Consider the following 26,194-nt stretch of genomic DNA (forward strand, 5'->3'; position numbering starts at 1 on the left):
TGTAGTGCCGAAGGTTTTTTGTGTAGTAATTTTGGCGGGCTTTTACGTTGCGCAGTGCCGAAGGTTTTTGTGCAGGAGTTTTAGCGGGCTCTTACGTTGACTAGTGCCGAAGGTTTCTTCTCTAGGAATATTAGCGGGCTTTTACGTTGCGTAGTGCCGAAGTTTTGTGTAATATTCTTGGCGGGTTTTTACGCATAGGAATTTTGGCGGGCTTTCACAAGGCGTAGTCGGCCGGACGATGGGTCGGCAAGCTAGGAAAGTTAAGGAGGACAAGGACGGGGAGTTAGTACAGTGTCAGGAGTGCGACCGTTGCTGTTACTTAGATGAGACAGGGTTCGGGAGCTTAGCCGAGGCGGATGAGGCTAGCTTCGTGTGTAAGATGTGCAAGCGGGTTGGGGACGCCGTTCATGCGTTAAAAGGGGAATGGGAAGCTGGGTTTAATGCACTTAATGCGGACCGGCAGGTCGAACGAGAGGCACGGATTAAGCTGGAAGCTCAGGTCGCCGATTTGATTAAAAAGGAGGAGAATAATACCGCCCTGTTGAAGCGAATGGTGGGCGAGATTAAAGAAGAGCGGGAAAAGCGGACCCAGCTAGAAAAACAGGTTGAAGCGCTCAGGTCGCGGCCGGCTGGGCACCCCAGTTCGGAGAAGGGTCAGGTGGGGGACGAGGCTCGTCGATCGTACAGTGCTGTAGTGCAGCGAGCATTGAGTGAGAAAAATGAGAACAAAATGAAAAAGGTTAAAGCGGGCATGGAAACTCGCGACAATAGCGTACAGCGGCAGGAGAGTCAGCTAGAGCGATCCGGAGGCCAACAGATGGAATTAGGAAGCGAACGTTTGGGGCGCAGGAGAGTTCTGGTGATCGGAGACTCGAATGTAGCGAGGGTTGAGGGAGGCGTTCCGACGGCAGTGAAGGCAGACAGGCGGGTGCAGGTGGAGGCTCAGTCGGGAAAGTGCATGGTGGATGCAATGGCCAGAGCCCGGGAGGTGGTGGTGGGCAGCATGGATGGCGAACACCTTGTGGTCATCCATGCTGGTCTCAATGATGTACTGCAGGGGAGGAGCCAGAATCTTGAGACGCAGTTGGAGGTGGGGATGCGTAGGCTTAGAGAGGCCTCTGAGAGTGTGCATGTGACCATATGCACAATCCCAGAGGTCCAGAGGCAGGCTCGCGAAACGGAAAGGAGGGTCGTGGAGACTAATCGGGTAATTAGGCTATTGAGTCGACGACTAAGATACGAGGTGATGGAGGTCAACAGGGAAGTGTACGAGGTTAGGCCCCACCCTTTTGCACAGGATGGCATCCACTACGGTGGTGCCACTGGCAAGAAGGTGGGTAGTAGGATAGGTCGCCAGGCAACAGCTTTTTTGGGGGGACCCAGAGCTCTGAAGGAACCAGTGTAGAGAAGGAAGAATTAAGTTCAAACGAACAATGGAACCATAGGGGAAGAAAGAGACGCAAGCGCCAGGGCCAAGTTAATTCAGATATAGGTTTCATTAACATGCAAGGTGGCAGGAATAAACTGAAATGGGAGGAAATAGAAGAACAGTTAAGACAGGAGGAATTAATGGTATATGGTTTAGCGGAAACACATCTTAGAGACATGGAGCAACCACCCTGTAACCCAGACTACGCATGGGAATATTGCAATAGAACAGAGGGCAGCAGAAAGGGAGGTGGAATTGGGGCATTCATTCATAAAAGTATGAATTTTCAAAGGGTTAGACTGGGATGCAAGGAACATTTATGGCTAAAAGGAACAGTGGCAGGCAAGCAAACACTCCTTGGCTTTGTATACCTGTGGACAGGGGTTAATGCCAAAGAGGAAAACAGGAAAATGTTAGAATGTATTGTAAGCGACATTGATGAGCTAGGAGGACAGGGCGAGATAATTATATTAGGCGACATGAATGCACACATAGAAGACCTGGATGGGTACACGGATTCGACAGGAAGCATGCTGCAGGACATGTGTGACAGGCATGATTTAGTTGTATGCAACAGCACCGAGAAGTGTGAAGGGCTCATAACATGGGAGGCGGGGAGTCTGCACTCGACGATAGATTATGCACTAATGTCACAGAGAATGTATAACAGATTAGGGGTAATGAGCATAGATGAAGATGGTTCCAGAAGTCTAGGTAGTGACCACAAGCGTATCAAGTTGAGCTTCAGAAGAAAAAGCAATGTAGGACTGAATCAAGATAAACAATCAGGGGGAAATTTTTACTCAGAAAAGCAATTGGAGGTAGCAGCCAAACAAATCGAGAAAGTAATTTTTGAGGATAGTGAAACAGAATGGACTTATACCAAATTAACTCGATTACTGGAGCTAGAGCTAGCTAAGGTGCGAGTAAAGCTAAAAGGGAAAAGATGCAAACCCAAGAGTTGGTGGGATGAGGAGGTCAAGAGGGCAATAGAAAAGCGCAAGGAAGCATCCAGGGAACACAGATATTCCAAGAAGAGGGGGGAACCAATACCCGCAGTAGACAGAAAATGGGATACCTTCATAAAGTGTAGAAGGGACGCATCCTATTTGATTAATGAGAAAATTAGAAGAAAGGGTGCCCAATGGATGTCAAAAGTAAATAAAAAGGATAAAAAAGCAGCCCAAAAATTCTGGAAACATATAAATGCAATGAGTAATAAAACTAGGCTAGAACAAAGGTTTATTGTTACAGATGAGGGTATTCGACTAGAAGGGGATGAAGCAATAAAACACATAGGAACAAGGATGACGGAAAAATTTTCAGCAAAGCACGTGGTACATAATTTATCGAAGGAGGATAGACCGGTTACAGCAATAGCTTCACTTGAGCAAGGAGAGTGGGAAAGGGCAGAGAAGAAGGTTCCTAGTGGCACATCAACAGGACCAGATGGTATCCCGATTATGTTGATAAAGAAGTTAGGACCAAAATCCAAGCAAATATTAGTACAGGTAGTGAACAAAATGATAGTGGATGAGAAAGATTCCGATGAATGGCGATTAAGTAGAATGAACATGATATATAAGGGAAAGGGGGACAAAGCAGACGTAAGTAACTATCGCCCCATAACAGTGACATCTGTGGTTTACAGGGTGGTGATGCAAATTATAAAGGATAAACTGCAGGCTTGGGTGGAGAACGAGGGGGTGTTAGGGGAACTACAGAATGGGTTCCGGAAACAAAGGAGGTTGGAGGACAATCTATTTTCATTGACACAGTGTATAGAAATTGCTGAAAAGGAACATAGGCCCTTATTGCTAGCATTTCTGGATATTAAGGGAGCCTATGACAACGTTACTGAGGAGCATTTGTGGGACATATTGGGCACATTGGATGTGGAAAATGGAGCAATTAATCTTTTAAAAGATATATATATATATAGAGGTAACAGAGTGCTCATAAAATGGGAAAAAAATGTATCAGGGCCTGTAGAGATACAGCGGGGGCTTAGACAAGGATGTCCTCTGTCCCCTTTGTTGTTCATGTTGTACCTGCAAGGTTTGGAGGCCAAGCTAGAGGGGAGCGGACTAGGTTTCAACCTATCTTTTTTCAAGCAAGGGGAATTGATTAAACAGACATTACCGGGACTAATATATGCGGACGATATAGTGATAATGGCTGACAAGGAAGACCTGCAGAAGTTGTTAGACATATGCAGTACAGAGCGAGATAGATTAGGCTTCAAGTACAGTAAGGAAAAATCTGCAGTCATGACATTTAATGAAGAGGGCGGCGAGCATAGAATACAGGAGTTCGTGCTAAAAGTAGTGAATGAGTACAAGTATCTTGGGGTGTGGATAAATAACAGTGTTGAGTATCTGACAGAGCATGAAAAATATGTAATGAATAAAGCTAGTAGGAATGCAGCTGTCATGAAAAATAGGGCACTGTGGAATTACAATAGGTATGAGGTAGTAAGAGGGATCTGGAAAAGTGTGATGGTCCCTAGCCTGACCTTCGGGAATGCGGTCCTGTGTACGAGGCCAGATGTTCAAGCAAGGCTGGAAATTAGGCAACGGGGAGTAGGGAGGTCAGCTTTGGGAGCACATGGCAATACACCAAATCAGGGGGTACAGGGTGATATGGGATGGGCGTCTTTCGAGAGCAGAGAGGCTAGCAGTAAGATAGCATTTGAGGAACGATTGAGAAGGATGGAGGAAAAGCGGTGGGCTAGGAAAGTTTTCAGATACCTGTATATAAAGAATGTTGACACGAAATGGAGAAAGCGAACTAGAAAACTGACAAGCAAATATCTGGACAGCAGTAAGGGGGCAAATCAGCAATTATCGGTTAAGAAAAAGGTTAAAGGAACAGAGAGAGCTTTGTGGAAAACAGGGATGCTGACGAAATCGGCACTAGAAACATACCGGACCTTTAAACAGGAAATTGTCAAAGAAAATATCTATGATAATTGTAGGGGAAGTTCTTTGTTGTTTGAGGCCAGGATTGGAGTTTTGCGGACTAAGACGTATAGAGTCAGGTACCAGGAGATAGACACTTTGTGCATTGCGTGCGGAGAGGAGGAGGAAACAGCTGAACACTTGATACTTTTCTGTAAAGGGCTTCACCCTACAGTGGAAGGCAGCGCGGCTGACTTACCCAAGGCATTGGGGTTTAGGGATAGTGAAGGGAAAGTGGATTTTAAGAAATTAGAAGTAACCAAGCGAAGGTTATCTGATTGGTGGCTAAAAGCAAGACGGGAGTAAAATTTCACAAGACATGGCTAGGTGGCTTGAGCCACCGCCCGATGTAAAGGGTTCAGCCGCATCCATCCATCCATCCATCCATCCATCCATCCATCCATCCATCCATCCATCCATCCATCCATCCATCCATCCATCCATCCATCCATCCATCCATCCATCCATCCATCCATCCATCCATCCATCCATCCATCCATCCATCCATCCATCCATCCATCCATCCATCCATCCATCCATCCATCCATCCATCCATCCATCCATCCATCCATCCATCCATCCATCCATCCATCCATCCATCCATCCATCCATCCATCCATCCATCCATCCATCCATCCATCCATCCATCCATCCATCCATCCATCCATCCATCCATCCATCCATCCATCCATCCATCCATCCATCCATCCATCCATCCATCCATCCATCCATCCATCCATCCATCCATCCATCCATCCATCCATCCATCCATCCATCCATCCATCCATCCATCCATCCATCCATCCATCCATCCATCCATCCATCCATCCATCCATCCATCCATCCATCCATCCATCCATCCATCCATCCATCCATCCATCCATCCATCCATCCATCCATCCATCCATCCATCCATCCATCCATCCATCCATCCATCCATCCATCCATCCATCCATCCATCCATCCATCCATCCATCCATCCATCCATCCATCCATCCATCCATCCATCCATCCATCCATCCATCCATCCATCCATCCATCCATCCATCCATCCATCCATCCATCCATCCATCCATCCATCCATCCATCCATCCATCCATCCATCCATCCATCCATCCATCCATCCATCCATCCATCCATCCATCCATCCATCCATCCATCCATCCATCCATCCATCCATCCATCCATCCATCCATCCATCCATCCATCCATCCATCCATCCATCCATCCATCCATCCATCCATCCATCCATCCATCCATCCATCCATCCATCCATCCATCCATCCATCCATCCATCCATCCATCCATCCATCCATCCATCCATCCATCCATCCATCCATCCATCCATCCATCCATCCATCCATCCATCCATCCATCCATCCATCCATCCATCCATCCATCCATCCATCCATCCATCCATCCATCCATCCATCCATCCATCCATCCATCCATCCATCCATCCATCCATCCATCCATCCATCCATCCATCCATCCATCCGGCTATTTTCTTGAGTCTGTGGCTTGCTTCGTGTACATAGGGAATTACCGCTGTCCTTGACCGATCCGGGCTGCTGTTGGCGCGATGGGATGGCGAAGCTCTCGAAGTAGTTTTTCTGCCAAGCTAGCAAGGAGCGAGAGTGGAAACCCCGCGTCTGTCAACAGTCCGACTTGCGCCTGGAAACTGGTCGGGATGCAGTGAAAGCAAGATCTTTGCAGTGCGTTCCTGAGCTCTGATGTGCAATGCTGCGCTTCACAAGTTTCACAAGTGTTTGCGCTGTCCCCTTTCAACCATGTTAAACCGACTAGCCTGCAACAACACCCTCTTAAACTCTATGCATTCCCCTTGCAAGGAGTCCTTCGGGCGCTGGAGGTTTGTGCATATAAATATTACATTAACACTTCTTTTTGGGCGAGTTGGTGCATACTTGATTTGAAGAAAATAGAGCCAGAGCATGCAAACCACGAAAAGACAAGGACGAGACACAAAGCGCTTACTCACAACTAATTTTATTGAAACCAGGCAGCGCCTTTATATGGCGACATTTCACTGAAAAAAGAAGGAGGAGGGCAGGAAAGATAAAGAAATCTAAGCGACCATCACAGCGAGCACACATGAGCAAGCGGTAACCAAAACAAAAACAAAAAGTTCACAAAGATTATTTAAGGGCGGCCTCTAAAAATTCGAACTCGGACGAAAAAAGTGATACAGATGGGGTGCTGACACACCTATTGCCACACCTATTGCATCAACGAGCGCTTGGGGAACATGCCCGAAATTTATCAGATTTAAAGGATAAATATGCACATTTGGTAGCGCATATTATGGGTTGCGACGGATGCGAGGCACGATTGAGTCAGATTAAGATTCTTGGCAAAAGCACAGATAAGAAGGCACGTGAATGTCTGGAGGCTTTTTACATAAGGAAACTTGGCAATAGGTGTGTCAGCACCCCATCTTTTTCACTTTTTTCGTCCGAGTTCGAGTTTTTAGATGCCGCCCTTAAATAATCTGTGTTAACTTTTTTGTTTTGGTTTTGGTTACGGCTTGCTCATATGTGCTCGCTGTGATGGTCGCTTAGATTTCTTTACCTTTCCTGCCCTCCTCCTTCTTCTTTTTTCAGTGAAATGTCGCCATATAAAGGCGCTGCCTGGTTTCAATAAAATTAGTTGTGAGTAAGCGCTTTGTGTCTCGTCCTTGTCTTTTCGTGGTTTGCATGCTCTGGCGCTATTTTCTTCAAATCAAGCATATAAATAAGCCAACCAAGAAGTTAATGACGATGATAACAAGCAATGTAGGCTCCCAATGACCCCCTCGGGAATCACATTTGGGCCCTGCAGGATATACAACCCACGCTGTGCTTCAATAAGTGCACCGATCACGACATTTCCAGAGAGAGATGGAAATCGCCTGACGGGTCTTCGGCCATGCAAACGTGCCCTTTCTCGTATACGGTGCTGTCTCATGACGTATACTCGCCTTATACCAGGTAGCGAGGTCGGGCGTGTGTTTCAAGTCGTTGACCTTCCGCGCGAGGCCCATGACGCCGAGCGCGCTGAGGCTCAGGTTGCCCGGGAGGGTTTTCAGGGCGTGCAGGAAATGCCAGGACGCGTTGCCAGGGTCGTGGCCTTGCGCCAACTGCGCAGCCAGCACTCGCGGCGAGTGGCTGAGACCGAACCGTGTGCGCTTGTCCGCCCGGTACAGCGTGGCGATCTGCGCAAAGCACACAGGTGCCAACCATCTAAAGACGCCAATACGCCAAAAAAAATATACGGGGGTTGCTCAAGATTTTCTTCCTAACCGGCGCCGTTAATAAGGCTACACTTAGGACAAGTAATATTAGATTGAAGTAAAAATTTATTAGTATATTTTTCTGGCTAGACACGAGGAACGCGAAACCACGAAGGGGCAGCATTGAGGAACGAGTTGTGCAGGTGTGTAGTACACAACAACTCAATACCCAGAAAATTAACGTTCAACGGTATAAGAATGGAACAGCAGTTTACGATACGCAGTGAAGCGCCGGAATCGTAAGGCATTACTTCTACTTCGGCTTTCACTTCGCTTGCGATGTTGGGATCCATTCTTCACTGATCGAAGCTGTTCGAACAGCGATAATGGGATTTGGTAATTCGCTACTATAATTTATAGATCCCTTGGAGTCCTCATACCCCTCCTGGCATGATTTTACAGTAGTTAACTCATCCGCCACTGCGCTGCGAAAGCCGGTGCAGCAATCGGTGGGGTTGTTGATCTTTGCGAGCGACCTCTCGCGACCAATCTGTATTTGAATAGGTAGCTACCGCTGTATTTGAATAGGTAGCTACGCCCTCGCCGTTAGATGACGTTCCACGTCACACTCGCGGTAATACAGGAAGTGCTACGTTTGCCGCTACGGACGAGTGTGTCGCTGGTGAACACTCTCAAACTTCGCTTACACCCAATAAACATAAATATCGCCGAGAGCAGCAGATTGGACAGCCGTCACCGTAGCTAAGTTGGTAGAGCACCGGACGCGATAATCAGAGGTCGTGGGTTCGGATGCCACCGGCGTCATGGTTGTCTTTTCTGCTGCTTTGTAAGTAGTTTTCTTTAACCGAAAGATTTATCGAAGTATTATTTTCCCACTAATCAGCACTACAAATAAAAAAAGAAACATTCCACTATGCACTTTGGTTTCGGTGACTGTTGGCTTCCTTCATATATATTAATGTAAAGACGCAAATCAAACAAAAAATGTGGACTGCCACAATCTTTGTTAACACAGCGCAGCTCAGCAGCCAAGCGTTCGTGAGCGCCAAACTAAACTTCGTCAGCCTCGTCTTCTGTTTTTTCTCCTTCGTCGGCACTGGCCGCTGGGGCATCAAAGTCTAATTGTCGGTCTTACAATACTCCCGGGGTGAAAATGCGCCATCCTGGCGGCCTAAGGGCACGACATGATAGCGGGGTTGTAGTAAGGTTTCAGGCGGTCGAAGTGGACAATTTCACGGCCGCGGCGGCGATGATCAAGTAAAGGCGTGAGGGGCTCGACGATATAATTAACTGGAGATGTCTGCTGAACTGCATGATTGGGACCCTGGCATTTGCTCAGCAGTTTTGTAGACTAGCCTGGGCTGGAGAAGGGCACCCAAAGCCAAACAAGGATGCAGGAAGGTAAACCGGCGGCAGACAGGTAGAAGTGTCACGGGCACTTTTCTGACGGTGCTGGTCGTGCGGTGTAAAGGAACGGACGAGTTGACGGCATTCTTCGGCATACGCAGCGGCTTGAGAGACTGTTGTAAATTCGGAGGAACCTGGGCGGTAAGGGAGTATCGTGTCCATAATGGAATATGGCTCCCGGCTGTAGAGAATAAAATATGGGGAAAAACGGTACTTGCTTGCGTTGCAGAATTGTAAGCGTAGGTAACGAAAAGTAGAATGCGGTCCCAGTTTGAGTGATCAGATGAAATGTACTTGGCCATCATGTCGCCGAGGGTCCGGTTAAAGCGCTCTGTGAGGCCATTCGTCTGCGTATGGTATGAAGACGTTGCACGGTGAACGATGGGACACACCCGAAGAAGGGCCTCCAAGACGCCAGACAAGAAGACGCGACCTCGATCGCTGAGCAATTCCTGAGACGCACCGTGGCGAAGAAGGATATTCTGAAGTATGAAACCGGCTACGTCGGCGGCCGTGGCAGCTGGTAACGGGGAAGTTTCCGCATAGCGCGTGAGGTGATCTATGGCGACAATGATTCATCAGTGCCCTGCGGAAGTGCTCGGAAGAGGACCATAAAGGTCGATTCCCACACGGTCGAATGGCCGGGCTGGACAAGGCAAAGGTTGCAGAGGAGCTGGCGAGTGCAGGGGTAGATCCTTGCGACACTGATATTGCAAGTAAGAGTGTACGTACTGACAGACAAAACGATGCATGCCTTGCCAAATACCGAAGACGTAGGCGGATAAAAGTTTTCAGCAGACCGGCATGAGCGCATTGCGGGTCGTCATGATAACTGGCACAAATGGCGGAGCGGAGATGGCGTGGAATCACGAGCAGCCATTTGCGACCATCTGGTAGGTATTTGCGACGGCACAGCAGCTGGTCACGACGGCACAGCAGCTGGTCACGCACACCAGTGATGGGTTTGACGAAGGAGTTCTCTAGAAGCGGGACGCTCTGAGCGGTTAGCTAAGACATCCAGAACTGAAGCTATCCAAGGAACCTTGCACTGCGCAGAGGCCATATCAATGGCATTAAGATAAGGTGTGAGGCAGTAATTAGAAGGTTGGTCAGGATCAGAGGACACAGGGGAGCGTGAGAGGGCGTCAGCATCGGAGTGTTTACGTCCGCAGCGGTAAATGACCTGAATGTAGTAATCTTGCAAACCGAGAGCCCAACGAGCAAGGCGGCCCGAAGGATCGTTGAGTGAAGACCGCCAGCAAAGGGTGACAGCGAACGGGCGCCCATATAAGTAAGGGCGAAATTTTGTGATCTCCCATATTTCCATGACTGAATAATTAGTCTCCGCTTTTGAGAGTGCACGGCTTGCATAAGCAACGACGAACTCAGTGAAGCCAGGTTTCCGCTGACAAAGAACGGCACACAGACCGATGCCGCTGGCGTCCGTGTGGAGTTCAGTAGGGGCGGAAGGGTCGAAATGGCTCAAGATCGGAGGGGAGATGAGAAGATGGCGCAGCGTTTCAAAAGTTTCGTCGCATGCAGTGAACCAGGCCGATAAGTCGTGGCCACCGGCAAGAAGTTGTGTAAGTGGGACGATAATGGCAGCAAAATTCTTGACGAAGCGACGAAAGTACGAGCAAAGTATAACAAAGCTTCTAAGTGCTTTCAGGGATGTGGGGTTCGGGCAATCAGCAATCGCTCGGAGCTTGGCAGGGTCCGGGAGGACACCATCCTTGGACACGACGTAGGCTAAGATAGTCAGCTGGCGGTCGCCAAAGCGACACTTCTCCAGATTAAGCTGCAGGCCAGCGTCGCGTAGACATCGAAGGACACTCTCAAGACGAAGATGAGACAGAAAATTCTGGGAGAAGACAACATCGTCCAAGTAGCAGAGGCATGTCTGCCGTTTCAACCCGCGTAGAATACTGTCCATCATGGGCTCAAAAGTGGGAGGCGCGTTGCAGAGACCGAAGGGCATCACCTTAAATTCATGCAGCCCGTCAGGCGTGATGAAAGCTGTTTCCGGACGATCAGCTTCGGCCATCGGCACCTGCCATTATACCCAGAGCGCAGATCCAACGAAGAAAAGTACTCCGTTCCTTGCAGGCAATCAAGCGCGTAGATGTCTTTCCGAGTGATTTTGTTTAGCCGGCGGTAGTCTACGCAGAATCTAGTGGAACCGTCCTTTTTCTTGACGGGGACAGCCGGAGAAGCCCGCGGGCTGTGGGAGGGCTGGATCACTACCCGGTGTAGCATGTCGCTCCCATGTTCAATGATGCGGCGCACAGCGGAGGAGACGCGGTAAAAGCGCTGAAGAAAGCTGAAGCAAGGAGACAAGCTGGGCGCGTTGGAGAGGTGGTAGATCGGCATCGACGGAATGGGCAAGTCGGTCGGGTGAGGTCTGGTCGGCGACCTCAATGGGAGGGATGAAGGCGTTGACGTCATACGCGGCAGGAACATCTAGGACAGGAGAAGCGTCCTCGATATCGACGACATCAACCGTGAAACATATTAACTAGCGCAAAGCATAGACAGGGACCAAAGTAAGAGTAAGCGACAGGGCACACGCTAGTCAATATGTTTCACTGCCACAACCAACTAGCCCAAATGAAAGCCTTGACATCAACCGTGCCAAGCGATTCTCCCCGCAGTAAAGACGTGGGGATAGGTAACCGATTCGTAACGTACAGGGCGCTACAACCACCAGAAATTGTGAGCACAGCATGCGGAAGCATGACAGATTTGAGGTGCACACAAAGGGGTGAGGGCGAATAAAGGACAGTAGCGTCAGAGAGGGCAGCACAAGTCAGGGGCACAAGAACACAAGAGAAAGGCGGCACGGCGGTGTCGGCAGCGGCGAGAATATGCGCGGCGATAGCAGGGGAGGCGTCCACAAGAGCATCACACACTGGCGACAAGGCAACTGGAACACGTGCACAGTCGATGATGGCGTGATGCGCGGACAGAAAGTCCCGCCCGAGGATGATGTCGTGAAAGGAGCGGGTAAGAACGAAGAACTTAATGGTGTAGGAGAGGCCTCGGATGATGAGGCGGGTGGTGCACGCTGCGAGAGGTCGAATGGGGTCAGCGCTGGCGGTTCGAACAAATAATAATAATTGGTTTTTGGGGAAAGGAAATGGCGCAGTATCTGTCTCATATATCGTTGGACACCTGAACCGCACCGTAAGGGAAGGGATAAGGGAGGGAGTGAAAGAAGAAAGGAAGAAAGGGGTGCCGTAGTGGAGGGCTCCGGAATAATTTTGACCCCCTGGGGATCTTTCACGTGCACTGACATCGCACAGCACACGGGCGCCTTAGCGTTTTTCCTCCATAAAAACGCAGCCGCCGCGGTCGGGTTCGAACCCGGGAACTCCGGATCAGTAGTCGAGCGCCCTAACCACTGAGCCACCGCGGAGGGTTGGTTCGAACGGAAATTTCAGAAAGCGGCGTCGTCACTCTTTTTTTTTTAGTTCGCGGCACAAATAGCGGCTAATGATGGACACGGCAGCACCAGGTCAATAAGTGCATGAAAAGGAACGCCTTCAACCAACACTTCAATAACGGTCGCAGGAGCGGTAATAGGGCTTGAGACGATCGCTGAAGGCACAGTTCTTGCCTCCGGAACTGCGGCGCCTAGTTTTCCGCTTGGAGGGGTGGCGAACAGCGGCGAGGAGACGGTGACCGCTGGGTTCGGTGGTAGGGGTCAGAGCGATACGTAGAGGGTTGCTGGGGAAGAGAAGAGACAGGTGCGGCGTACGCCGGCGCTCGCCCGTAGTCGTGGGGACGGGATCCGCGCGTGCGGCACCAACGGGCCACATGACCAGCGAGGCCGTAGGCATAGCAAATCGGGCGGTTATCCTGCGTGCGCCACGGATTCATAGTGCGTGGACCGGAGCGAGGCAGAGGCTGTTGAGTGGTAGTGAATGGGGGGGGGGGGGGGTGCGTCGGCTGGAGGAAGACAGGGCTAGGTGTTGCATAAGTGGGAACAACACGTTGAGGTCGTGGCCTGACGACAGCTTCAGCATATGTCAGCAGAGCAGTGACCAGAGGGGGTGTATTAGCGGGCTGCAGGACCTCTGCAACCTGCTCCTGGATGACACGCTAAATGGAAGGCGACAGCGATGGCGTTGGAACGCGTGGGCAGGTAACCAACGATAACTGGTCGGTGGGCGACCTCCTCCCGCACAAACTGCGGATGTGCTAAAGAAGGGTCGACTGATAGTGAACAGGACCACCTGCAGCCAAGCTCGAAAGGGAGTCGTCCCGGCAAATGGTACGGCGGGTTACAAGGCGGAGCTCGTCATAGCTCTCACATAAAGAAACGACGTAGGACACAGTCTGAGGAACTTTGGACACTAACATCTGAAATGCGTCGTCCTCAACCTGATTAAGAATGTGATTTTTTCAGCGTCGCTCATGGATGGATTCAGTCGCTTGCATAAATCGACGACATCCTCGACATAGCTTGTGAAATTCTCGCCGCTCTGCTGGGTCCGATTGCGCAACCTTTGTTCGGCTTGAAGTTTTCGGACAGCGGAGCGGCCGAAGACATCGGTCAGGCTGGTTTTGAGGGCCGCCCAGGTAGAAAAATCGGCTTCATGGATGCGAAACCACAAGTTGGCGACGTCGGTCAGATAAAAGATGACGTTCGACGTCATCCCATTTGTTGTAGGCGCTCACGCATTCGTAGGAGGTGAGCCAGTCTTCTACGTCGGTATCGTCCGTGCCGCTGAAGATAGCAGGGTCGCGCTGGCGGACAGGACCGGTACCGCGACGACGGCGGGAACAGTTGGGCCAGGCTGAGTCGGGGTGTCATTCATCGTGGTAGAGCTTGGTAAGGGGCGTAGGTCCTCAGGTTCGTAGGTCCGTAATACCGCATTTACACGGGCGACATTAACCACAGTTTGTTTATTTTTTTATTTATTTATTACAACCTCAAAGGCCCCATTAAAGGGGTATTACATGAGGGAGTGGAATTCAGGGCACATGGTTCATTCGATGGATTTTTTGAATGATGATGGGTCGGAGTGAAGTACGACGGTGCTGGGCAAGTCATTCCAGTCCTTTGCAGTGCGGACAAAAAATGATGACAGGTGAGCACTAGCCCGGGCAAGGGGAGGGTAAACGGCCTTCTGGTGGTTCGTGCCGCTGGAGATGCGGTGGGCAGGGCTGATAACAGACTTCATCACGTGGTGATAGTGAAATTTATGAAGAAGGCATAGTCTTGCAATAGTACGGCGGTCTGCCAAGTTAGTAAGATGAGCATTACGTTTTAGTTCAGTGACACATACATGATAGGAATAGGCCGAGTGGATGAATCTTGCTGCGCGGTTTTGTGTTGCTTCCAGTAAGTTAGAAAGGTTACTTTGATAGGGGTCCCAAACCATGCATCCGTATTCATGTTTGGGACGAATGAATGTTAAATAAGCTAACAATTTTACTGATGGAGGAGCTAGGCGAACGGTTCGGCGAAAATAACCGAGAACACGATTAGCATCGTTAATAATCTGCGTTACGTGATGTGACCAATTGAGATCGCGGGTTAAATGAACACCCAAGTATTTATACTCCATTACAGCAGTGATTTCGGATTTGGAGATTGAGTTGCTTGAAGTAGGTTGGGAGCGACGTCGATGAAAGGATAGGAGAGATGTTGTCTTCGCGTTTAAAGACATTAGCCATTCGTTACACCAGGTTATTACACAGTCGATGTCGGATTGTAGGAGTTGGATGTCACTACTGTTGGTTATTGGGCGGTAAATAACGCAGTCGTCTGCAAACATGCGCACGTTAGAACACAAGTTAGCTGGTAAGTCATTAATATAAATAAGGAAGAAAAGGGGCCCCAGGACGGTGCCTTGTGGCACCCCAGACAGAACAGCAGCATAAGAAGATGTACGCTTATTAGCTAAAACAAACTGCTGTCGGTTAGTAAGGAAGTTCCGAATCCATTCCAAAACAAAGCAATTAAGATTTAGGCGTGAAAGTTGTAGAAAGAGCCGCTTATGAGGAACTTTGTCGAAAGCCTAAGGTGATTAGGGTTCCCCGTAACTATAATTAGCCGCGCTCACACAGCAGACGAAACTCCAGTTACGCCACCTAACCACAGTTACCCAAACCGAGCTCGCCGACCACCGTTTGCTACCTTAAAGGGGCTGCGAAACACCGCTTGAACGGATGCCGGTTACACTTCAGATGGATTCTTTATGTCGCACAGACGCTGACTCAAAAAGAATTACGAAAATCGATGCATAGGAACGGGAGTTATTCAATGAAGAAATTTCAAAATACAAGCAAACAAAATGCTGCCCTCAACTCTATTTTCGCGCAGCTTCCCATTCCCATTTCACTCTCCCAATGACGACACACTGTGCGACCAATCAAAATAGCCTATCTTAGCACGTGGCGGAAGTTTACACTCCATGGTTGCCTGTTCTCTGTAACTCGTTCATTCCAAGGCTGGCGGCGCCGTTTGCATGGTTACAACAACCATGTGAACGCCCAGCGATGCTTCATCGTCAGATCGACGGCGCAGAAGAGAACACTGATCAGTGACGTTTCCTTACTTATGGATCCGAACTCGAGCGCGAGATACTGCGACGGTGTGACAGCCTGCGCAAGATATCAGACACATTTAGCATAGCGCGTACCGCTACTGCTTACCGCCATCCATCGCCCCTAGCGCGCTGGTTGGTCACGGCGAGCAAGGAGCGCGCGCTGTTGACGGGAACGTGGCGCCATCTGGCGCCGCCGCTCGGTGATCCTCCACAAGCTGACGATGCGCACTGTCTGCTAAATGTGAACTGAACGCATCATTCCTTGGGACCGAAACGAACGCTTATAGAGTGCAATGGCTCGATCGGATCAACTCTGCAAAGCCGCTCTCAGATACACAGAGAGTACCCATAAGTGTTAGTGCTAGGTCGTAGGATGTTTACAGAGAGGCGCAAAGTCCGTCTATGCAAAAAGTAGCCAGAGCCTCTAGTGGTGTATTTTTGTTTTACTTGCTTTACAGTGCTTTTATCTAGGGCGAACAAGTTGGTTTTGTTAATGTAATATAGAACACAAAAACTTGACGAAACGTATCTCTAGTTATTAACACAATTGCAGTATATTTACTCTGTCCAATCATAAAGCTCGCCCTCCGTGATGTCATATCCGATGCTAAAAACCGCCACTGTATGGTGACACCGTCAGCGCCACGAATTTGTTTTTGCGAGCGAATTAAAATATTAAAAACCTCAGTATGCGCGGTATGACCGATGCTAATAGCATCCCTATAGCTCCTTCTATGCAACCAACGGGCAAGACAATGCACTGAAAATGTGTTTTGGGGCCCCTTTAACCGACAAGATGGCGGCGCCCGTGGCAACAGCAACATCGAGAGACTCGTCCTCCCAGAGTTGTCATCTGGCCTGATTCAACAACCGCGGCCCTGATACGCATCTGGGAGGACCAGCTACCTGTGCCGCGTGGTAAGACGCGCAACGCTCTGATATATGCTGCGATTGTAGCGGAAGTGAACGCCGGGCTACCGCCAGGAGAAGGCCCATAAAACAGCAAACAAGTGAAGTTGAAAATGGGAAACCTCAACAAGAAATACCGGTAAGTGCGACCTTTACCGAACGATGCTCGCGCCATCGGGTTCTTGGCGCCGTTTTCATAGTGCAGCTGAACTGCTTACGTCAGCCTCGCATGTGCGACAGTAGCATGTGTTGCCGCAGGAGCAACGCGTCGATTCTCTTCGCCGTCGTCGCACAGTTGTGGAGCGTCGAAGACGATCTTGAGAATGCATTGTTAAGGTAGTGAGGACTCGAGAGTAAGGACCCCAGGCAGGAGCAGCATACGTTAGAATCTTCGCTCGTGCACGGCGCTGAATGCAAACTTCGTCTCCCTCGTTACACACGTGTTGCTTGTCGTTTTTATTTGCAAATTGCGAGCTGCAGCGCTGACAGCATTGCTGTACGCGTCGCTATTTCTGACCACCTGCTAGAGTAACAATGTAGTTAATTGAATTTCTGTATTTCATATTTCTTTACCACGCTCCACTGTGTACTAGCAATATTTGTGAAGTATTATACACAGTGCAGCCTGGAAAAGATATATGAAAGAAAAAATCTAGAAAATCACTAATTAAGATATTGCTGGAACGACAATAGTTGAACCATAATGCACAGTTGTGGCTTCAATTCCAAAGCTGCAACTAGCAGTATTTAGTTTAGCCACATTGTAAATGTAAATTGCATTCATTAATTTCACCAGTACCTGTGCATACGCATTAGGCACTTATCTAAGAAATTTGTCTTGCACTGAGAATATGTACAGTGAATCGTCATCCACTTAGAGAGATGCTGTGATCACAATTTTCAAATAATTGGTTTTTTGGGGAAAGGAAATGGCGCAGTATCTGTCTCATATATAGTTGGACACCTGAACCGCGCCGTAAGGGAAGGTATAAGGGAGGGAGTGAAAGAGGAAAGGAAGAAGGTGCCGTAGTGGAGGGCTCCGGAATAATTTCGACCACCTGGGGATCTTTAACGTGCACTGACATCGCGCAGCACACGGGCGCCTTAGCGTTTTTCCTCCATAAAAACGCAGCCGCCTCTTCAAACCTTCAAATGTCTTTATTTTAGCAACACATTTAATAGCGCACATCATTTTTATTTGTACAGGCAGCTGAGACGGACAGGCACTTCATCTGGGTCGCCTGTTGTCCCTTGGATCTTCTACTGGCAGCTTCACAATTTCCTTGGCTGCCTTCCCATCAATTATGATGGGTGAGTCGAGGAAAGTGAAGAGGTAATTTGTGATTTATAACATTGCATGTTATCTATCGTTCAGATCACTTCAGAATTCTATTGCTGTCCATTTCTCAGTGTGGAACATATACTCATTATAAAATGCTGGTCAACAATAGGTAATAAAGAACAGACTCAAGCAGTTGTGTAAACCACTCCCACAAACATGAGCACTGGCCTCCACGTCTACATTTTTGCCTTGTGCTCTGGTTCGTTGTCATGAAGCGTGAACCAACTAGCCAAGCAACTCCCACTGCTCGTCCATAAATCCTTGTTTTTTTTTCTAGCAATTCTACATATCGGTAATTAGCTGGTTGTCTCCCCATATACTTAATGTTACTATGCCAGAGTAAAGACCGCTTTGTCGTACAGGGAGTTCAATGCGCATTGCTAGTTTAGATTACGTCCTTTTTCTTCAGGTGGGAATCATATGCCAAAAGGCACACACTGCGGATGGATACGACTTAAGTCTCTAGTAAGATGAACTTATGGTACGCACCAGAATTTCGGTCTCTTTATATGCGTGATATATTAATATTGCTAGTGTTGTATGACAATTCATCTTTCACACCTGTGCACATGCAGCTTCACCTTCATCCTTCTATCTTGTACATACCCATCAACGCCACTGATTCCGTTAGCAACTGGGCTTGAATACAGTGGAGTAATACAGCAACCTGTGGATCATAAGCTGTTAGTGTGAACTGTTGTTTCTCTACAGGGACACTGAACGGAAGTAGCAAAGTGGATAATAAATTTCTATGTAATATCTGTAATTTCCAAGCAATTCAATAAAACGTAGTGGTGGGCTAGTTGGTTATTCCTACTTGGAACGAACGACAGCGTAAAAAAGGACAACCAGAGAAGAGAAGCGTTCTTTGTCTCGTGTCCTCTTCTGCGGTTGTCCTTTTTTGCGCTGTCTTCGTTCGAATATATGAGTAATATCTGTATTGTATTGCGTTTTTGTCTATAAGCTCTTTGTGTATGCTTTCTGTATTTATTGCCATTTTACATAAAATACACTCAATTGCAGGTGCAGTTCTGTCTATTGCTTCTCTCTGTATCATCCCATTTTTCGTGCTGTTTTTAAGCCTTGAATGATGAATCAACTGACCCAGCAATCCTTCATTGATGTTAACTAGGGCTTACCATTGGACATACACGGGGGGGGGGGGGGGGGGGGGTATGTAGCGTAAGCTACTCCCGCAACCATGGGCATTAATGGCAATGGGGAGCGGAAATGGCACTTGCGTCTTAAAATCGCAGCGCCTTGTGGTGCCAGAGTTCGCACCTTACTTCCCATGTACTTTTGTTCAACTCAACCTCATCAGCTTGGTTTACCCTTGGTCAACCATGCCCCACATGCTAGCACATGTTTAACGTATTGCTTGTTATTGACTTTGATCAGCTTGGTATGCGGTCCTGTTCAGCTGTTCATTCATTTATCTATTTGTACTTACTGCAACCCATAACTTTGGCCCAAGCAGGAGGGGCACACAATTATAAAAGCCATAAAACCATTAGCCAGAACAGCTACAAGTCATTTTAAAGGACATAAAATCCAACATTCATGACAACACCAACACTAGGAGCCGTACAAAAATGCTCCAACTCCCTCACAAAATATTTCAAGTCACATAAACCTAAAGGAAGGAGATTGCACTCAGCAGCAGTATTCAGGAAGAAACTGAACTGAACCCATTGGTTCATGTGAAAGTTTGGGCTAGGGAATGCTGATGTACATGTCGGTATCGTCATATATATATATTTAGTTATGTCCAGGAAAACAAAAATTTGAACCGCTGCCTTCTTTTCCAGTCTGGCCATCACAAGTTTGTGTTTTTTAATATACTGTGGGAGCGGATGATTGCATTATACTAGGACACATTTAGCCTCTTTTCTGAGATAACATGCTATCTTGTATGTTTCATCATGTGCAGCTGCCAGTTGTCAATGAGGCACCAGACGGCTCAGAAGTGCTCCTGTCTGGGAGGACAGCTTGCCTGAAGGAAGCAGCAGAGACGACCTCTCACACATTGCAACCAGCTCCACCATTTGCAGTGCCAGTGCTGCAGTACCTGTACTGCAAAGCACAGGCAACAGCAGCAGCGACACAGAGCCAGTGCTGGCGCAAGCAGCAGTGCCGGTGCTGGCGCAAGCGCCAAAAGAAGGGAACCCCAAAAGAGCCGCCACAAGCGACAAGGATCTGCTGTAGAGCAGCTAGGTGCCCTCCATAAAGGAAAAAGCGAGGCAGCAGCAAAGGCCGACCGTAAGGTACACAAAATACGCAAGAAAATGGTGCACCTCCAGAAGGAAGCGAATGCCATAAATGCAAGCATGGTGCAACTGCTTGCGAAATTTCTAGACAGCAAATAAAATAATGACTCTCTCAATAAAGATTGATCAAAAGAGCTGGAAGTTATTTGATTTTCCATGATATTACAGCATGTGATGAGATGAGCTGAGGTATTTCACTGCTGAAAGTTTTGTAATGTGTTTTAAACAGTGAATTGTGTTGTGCGGGCTGGCTACCGTGGCAGCTTGCAGTATTAGTTATTTAACAGAGCACATGCATACACTACAGGGGTACACAGGTGGAAGAGCAATAACCAAACAAGTCTATTATTGCTGCTGCTCTCGCAGTAACAATCCACCTGTTTCTCCACTCAGAACCACTCGCTGTTGCATGTTCACCTGGAACTGTTTGCTACAAGGCTTATATTTTTCTTGCAACATAACTGGTTCTTTTTTTTTTGGAGGGGGGGGGGGGGGGGGCTAGTGATAGAACAGTGGGGAATTTTGACAACAGCCATATAGTAATGACATGAAATTGTTCACAGAAAGCGTACTTTGGTGTAACGAGTTTGGATGGGAATGTAATGAAATTTATCTCATTGTGAGTCTTTCAAAGCTCTCATCATTGGGTCACATTTGCATCACATTTTTGTGTTTTCTTTGTGTGTGGATGATGTGTGCAAAAATATAAAGTTTTCACCTGTGACCGACATGATTTCGTTACCTTCATGAGCAAAAAGAAAAAAATTTCTCGCAACTATTGCTTAATATTCGACTAGATATAAAATGGTCACTGTAATATGATTGTAAGCACCAACAACTTTTTTCGTCAGGTATCCGCTTCCACTGGGCTAGCATCAGGTGCATGCAACAGCCTAGCGAAAAAATATGGTGATACCGAGGGGGCCCTTGTTGGAAACGTCTATATAGTGAATGCATTTCATTCACTATACTGCTTTAAGAATAAAGTTGAACGGCGCAAAGGAACAAACACAAGAAGACAGAAAAAAAAAGCGCCACTGCTGTGTCTTCCTGTGTTTGTTCTTTTGTGCCATTCAACTTTATGATGAACCAACTAGCCCAACAGCAAGTACTTCTGCTTTCAGAAGTAGGAGTGCAAGATTAAAAGCTTGTACTGCTTGACAAGGTACCAACAAGTTGCTGATTGGCAATGTAGCAAGACGATGGCCACTTATACATGAAAATTATAAGCAAACATCAAGTGATAGAATAGCAGCCAATACGCAGACCATGCGACACAAATATAACAATTAAAAAAGTTGTGCAATGGCAATGAATCAGCAACATAAACAGCACTGCTCAACAAGAATGAATCATATAAAAATGGAAGGCTGATGCTGGCATTTTACTATTGTCTGCGAGCAAAACTGTTTGAAGAAAGATTTGTTTACTGGAAGTAATGAAATCTTCCTTATTAGTTCATTAGAGGTGGTTGCATTTAGGTGAAGGTTTGTTTGTCATAAAGAGTACTAGTAGTTGGTACGAACCACTTCGTTTTGTAGCTTAAGAAGAACCAATAATTAACATTAGCAATATAATGCAAGACTATTTTCTGAAAGCTTGGCCACGACGGCGGCTCTTCGATGTAAGTGTAAAGCAAGACACTCGTGTACTGTGCAATGTCAGTGCATGTTAATGAATCCCAGGTGGTCAAAAATTCTGCAGCCCTCAACTACGGCATCACTCATAGCCCAAGCCGCTTTGGAACGTTAAACCCCATAAACCAAGCCAAACCTATTTTATGAAGCACATGTAGGTTACGAAAATTACACTAGTTGTAGCCCTCATAACCTTCACCCCAGTAGGGAGTACACATCATGTGCATGCAATGGTAGCCATTTAAGGTGAGGCGAACCTAGAGTCTGCTCCTTCAATAATGTGTGTGTAGCTCTGTTCAGGGCTGTTCCCTCTTGGTAGAGGTGTCCTTCTTAGCTGCTCTTGAGTTTCCCATAAAATAGGTTCTAGCTCAAGGCAAGGTCCTTGGCCAGGGCGTTCCTGATGGCCAAACTTCACGTCTCCCCCCCGGTTGCTTGTGCACACCGGCTGAGACCGCCTTTCATCAGCGCTCTGAACCACACCAAACCAGCTTGAATCACGGTGGCCACTGAGCTGCTCACAAATGTTGTGCGGCACACAAGCAGCACGGAACACATAACTGACATTGTGGATGTCACACTCAAAGCCCTTGAGCACCATTCTAAAGCATGCCTTGACACGTTCAAAAGCATTTTCGACAACACGTCTGGCACCTGGAAGGGGAACAGTTTCATCAGGTGCGTCTGCAAGGGGAAAGCTTGATCACCAAGAAGAATTGCGCCATCTTCCACACCTTCAATGACTTTTGTTTCTTGCCGGAACAGCTCACTAGCCAGGGTATCTGGCAGTCGAGACTTCTGAAACACTGCCGTGTCATTGTTCCTACCAAGGCTCCCAACATTTGTGCATAGGAACCTGTATGTGTGGTCGACGACAGCAAGTAGGATGACACTGTACCACCCCTTATAATTGTATTAGCCGGCAGCTTCTTGCTTTGGTGGGCACTCCTCGATTTGACAGCCATCCACTGTGCACCGACACCTTGAGAGAAACCACATACTGCTGTGAATTTACACATGCGCTGGTAAAGCTCAACTGGTGTTGGGAAGGGAAATGCACAAATCGTGCTTCCAACTACTCCACTATCACGCCACAAAATTCGTGCAATATTAAAGTAACTGACTCAGTGCTCACGCCAAACAAGTTGGCAGCAGTCCGCTCTTCTGCTGATGTTGCGAGGCGGTACAAGCCGATCGCCACGCGTTTCTCCAGTGGAATCGCTTTCCGCATGATGGTACCTTGCCGGCTCATGCTTCCACAAACAGCCACCGCGAACCGGAATGTGCCGCTGTTGATCCAAAAGTTTTCTTGGAGTCCGCTGTACGGAAGGTGCGGAAGCGTGGTCTCGTACCACGAGTCTGGGCGCGGGTACGCCGACAGATTTCGCTCACGGACGGACACGTGCGCCGCCGCCAACAAAAAGAGCTTCGGCCGCCCCCGGTGTCGCTTCCTCGTCTCTTCAAGCATGACAATTTCAGCGCTCAACGCCAGCATCTGCTGCGCCAAGAACGCAGCCCAAAACTGAGCGTCGCCCTCGTTCGCGACAGGCCTGCTAAGGGCCAACATACGCTTGACACACAAGACATCCGAAGGATCTTAGCTACACAAACAAATGAACAGTGCACAGCACTCACTATGAAAGAAAAGCGACGACGAAAAATAAACAACGATAGCAGTGAACAGGCGAGCAGTGATGCGTCGCAGTGAGCAGTCAGGGGAAAAAAAGAGGCTAAAATAGTCAAAGTAGAACGCGCAGTCGGCTACGCAGCCGACTGTGATCATTGTTTAGAACTTCTTTTTAGATTTCGGCTATCGACAGCCACAAGCACAAAGAAAAAAGTTTTTGAGCAGGCCTTAGCACAAGAAACAACGTTTTTCCTCTTATGTGTTCCTTTCAATGTAGCCCTGTTTAATAATGCGCCTCAGTAGGTGACGTTCTAACTTCACTGAGGCGAGTATCACATGATTGTTTCGTCGTATTAACCGAGATGGCTTAACTGTGTGTAAGCGCGGCGAACTGCAGGTAGTTCTAACCGCGGTTAACCGCCTTAACTGCAGTTAAGCTTAACCATGGTTAGGGTTGCCCGTGTAAAGAGGGTATTATGGAGCATAAGAATTTTTTTAACCAAGACCGCTCTAACCTGTCTCACCACTGCCGGGAATGTGACCGGCTACGAAAACGTAAATGATGTGCGCCAAAATTTAAAAACACCACTTTTCTTTTTACAGGCCGCTGACTATTCACACGCGAGCTGAAGCGTGTTACATCGCTTCCACATGAAAATAAACCGTATTCGTATTCGTATTCGTAAGATCAATCCTCACGTCCGTGCATTACACCGCTTCAGTCATCCTAACAGGCCATGAAATAGCTTTCCGTGATGACACCAGAGGCGGCATAATAATCCGGAAGTTAGGATGGAGGAAGGGAATAGCCAAGTGCTTATCGGTGGTGACTCAAATATGAGTAGGTGCAAAAGAACTATAATGGAGCGTGTAAAGGGTGATAAGCGGGTAGCAGTCGGGGCATTCCCAGGCAGGAAAATGGACGCAGTACTGAGAGAGACAAAAAGCGAACTTTCTAAGAACATTGCAGAGCGCAATTTGGTAGTGGTAGCGGCGGGACTAAATGACGTCCTGAATGGTGAAGCCGCAAAAGTAGTGGAAAGGTTAGCGGAGGGAGTTGACGATTTAAGGGCGATAGCACAGCAAGTCCAGATCGCGGTGTGCACAGTGCCGGAAGTGCAAGCACGGAAGGTAGAAATTGCTGAGGACGTTGTGGCTGTTAATCGAGAGATAAGGAAGTTAAGCCAGGAGAAAGGCTTTGAAGTGGCAGGCATAAACAGGGAAGTGCATAGAGCAGGCTTTGATTGATTTGTGGGGGTTTAACGTCCCAAAGCGACTCAGGCTATGAGAGACGCCGTAGTGAAGGGCTCCGGAAATTTCGACCACCTGGGGTTCTTTAACGTGCACGGACATCGCACAGTACACGGGCCTCTAGAATTTCGCCTCCATCGAAATTCGACCGCCGCGGCCGGGATGCATAGAGCAGGCTTTGGCGGAGGCTTTACACGAGATGGCATCCACTCTAATGGAAGGCTAGGAGCCGAGATCAGGTGGCGCCTGGCAGTAGCTCTTTTAGGGGGTCCACTGCGGCTCAGGGCATAGCGGTAGGTAGAAGCAAAGTAGAAAGTGTAGCAATGGAGACTGACGCCAATAAAATGGCCACGAAGAGGTCCAGGAAGAAAACTACAAAAAAGAAATTTAACACCAGGATCACGTACATAAACATGCAAGCCAGTAGAAAGAGAGCGAAGTGGTTAGAGATGGAACACATCTCAGGGATCTAGAAGACCCACCATTTATTGATGGCTACGTCTAGGAAGGGAGCAACAGAACAACAACGGAGAAAAAGGGAGGAGGAGTAGGTATGCTGATACATCAAGTAACAAACTGGCAAAGAATAAAGTCAACTTGCAAAGAACATGTCTGGGTATCGGGTACAATTGCCGGTAAAAGGACATGGCTTGGAGTAGTTTATTTAGGGACAGGGGACAAATGCAAGCAAGAGAACACTGATCTAGTTAAGTGTCTAAATGATGATATAAAGCAGTTTAGAGAAGGCGCCGATATTATTCTGTTGGGGGACATGAATGGCCACATCGAGGATCTGGATGGATACACAGATTGTAACGGGAAGTTGATGCTAGACCTCTGTGAGCGACACAACGGGCAAACGACCATTGACTACTGCTTAATGTCGCAGAGGATGTATAGCAAGCTCGCAATGATGGAAATAGACGAAGAGGGGAAGTACAGCGTCGGTAGTGATCATAAGCGTATTAGTCTACAGTTAGGAGCCCTGCTCAAAAGAGAAATGCAGGGAAGTCAAAAAGAGTACGAAAAATTAATTCACGAAGAAAAAGCGCAAATAGGGCCCGCCATAGAGGAAGCAATAGAGGCACATTTCATGGAAAAGTGGGATTATAATAAGTTAGAACTGCTCATTAGTCCAAAAATAAAACAAGTAAAAGGAGTAAACCACTGGAGAGGAAAGAGGAAGCCACGAAGTTGGTGGAATAAGGAAATTAGGGAGGCCATCGAACCACGACGGTTGGCATCACGGGAACACAGAGAAGCAAAGAGGGCGCAGTTATCTGAAGAGGAAATAGGCCGAAAATGAATATCCTATCGACAAAAGAAACAGCAAGTGCAGGTCCTCGTCCAGGCTAAAATAAAACTGTCCACTGATCGCTGGCTGGCTGAAGTTCGCGATGCAACTAAAGGGGGGCCAAGAAAATTCTGGAACCATATAAGCTGGCAGGGCAAAGCGAATCACAGTAAGCAGGAACAGATTCACTATGCCGAGGGAAAATGTTAGTGAGATGACGCTGTGAACTACATTTCATCAGTTATAGTTGAGTCATTTAAGAAAGAC

At 47.9% G+C, this 26,194-nt stretch overlaps 1 protein-coding gene across 1 annotated transcript in view; it reads right to left on the reverse strand.

Moving 5' to 3' along the window:
• Nucleotides 1-26,194, reverse strand: part of LOC144127747 (uncharacterized) — a 378,448-nt gene that overhangs the window by 17,278 nt on the left and 334,976 nt on the right. Inside the window, exon 10 of the mRNA XM_077660645.1 lies at nucleotides 7,367-7,600. Within this exon, the coding sequence (XP_077516771.1) occupies nucleotides 7,367-7,600 (234 nt within the window). The remainder of the gene's footprint in view (nucleotides 1-7,366; nucleotides 7,601-26,194) is intronic.

The sequence above is a fragment of the Amblyomma americanum genome, chromosome 4 (assembly GCF_052857255.1).
Source record: "Amblyomma americanum isolate KBUSLIRL-KWMA chromosome 4, ASM5285725v1, whole genome shotgun sequence".
In the NCBI taxonomy this organism is placed as follows: domain Eukaryota; kingdom Metazoa; phylum Arthropoda; class Arachnida; order Ixodida; family Ixodidae; genus Amblyomma; species Amblyomma americanum.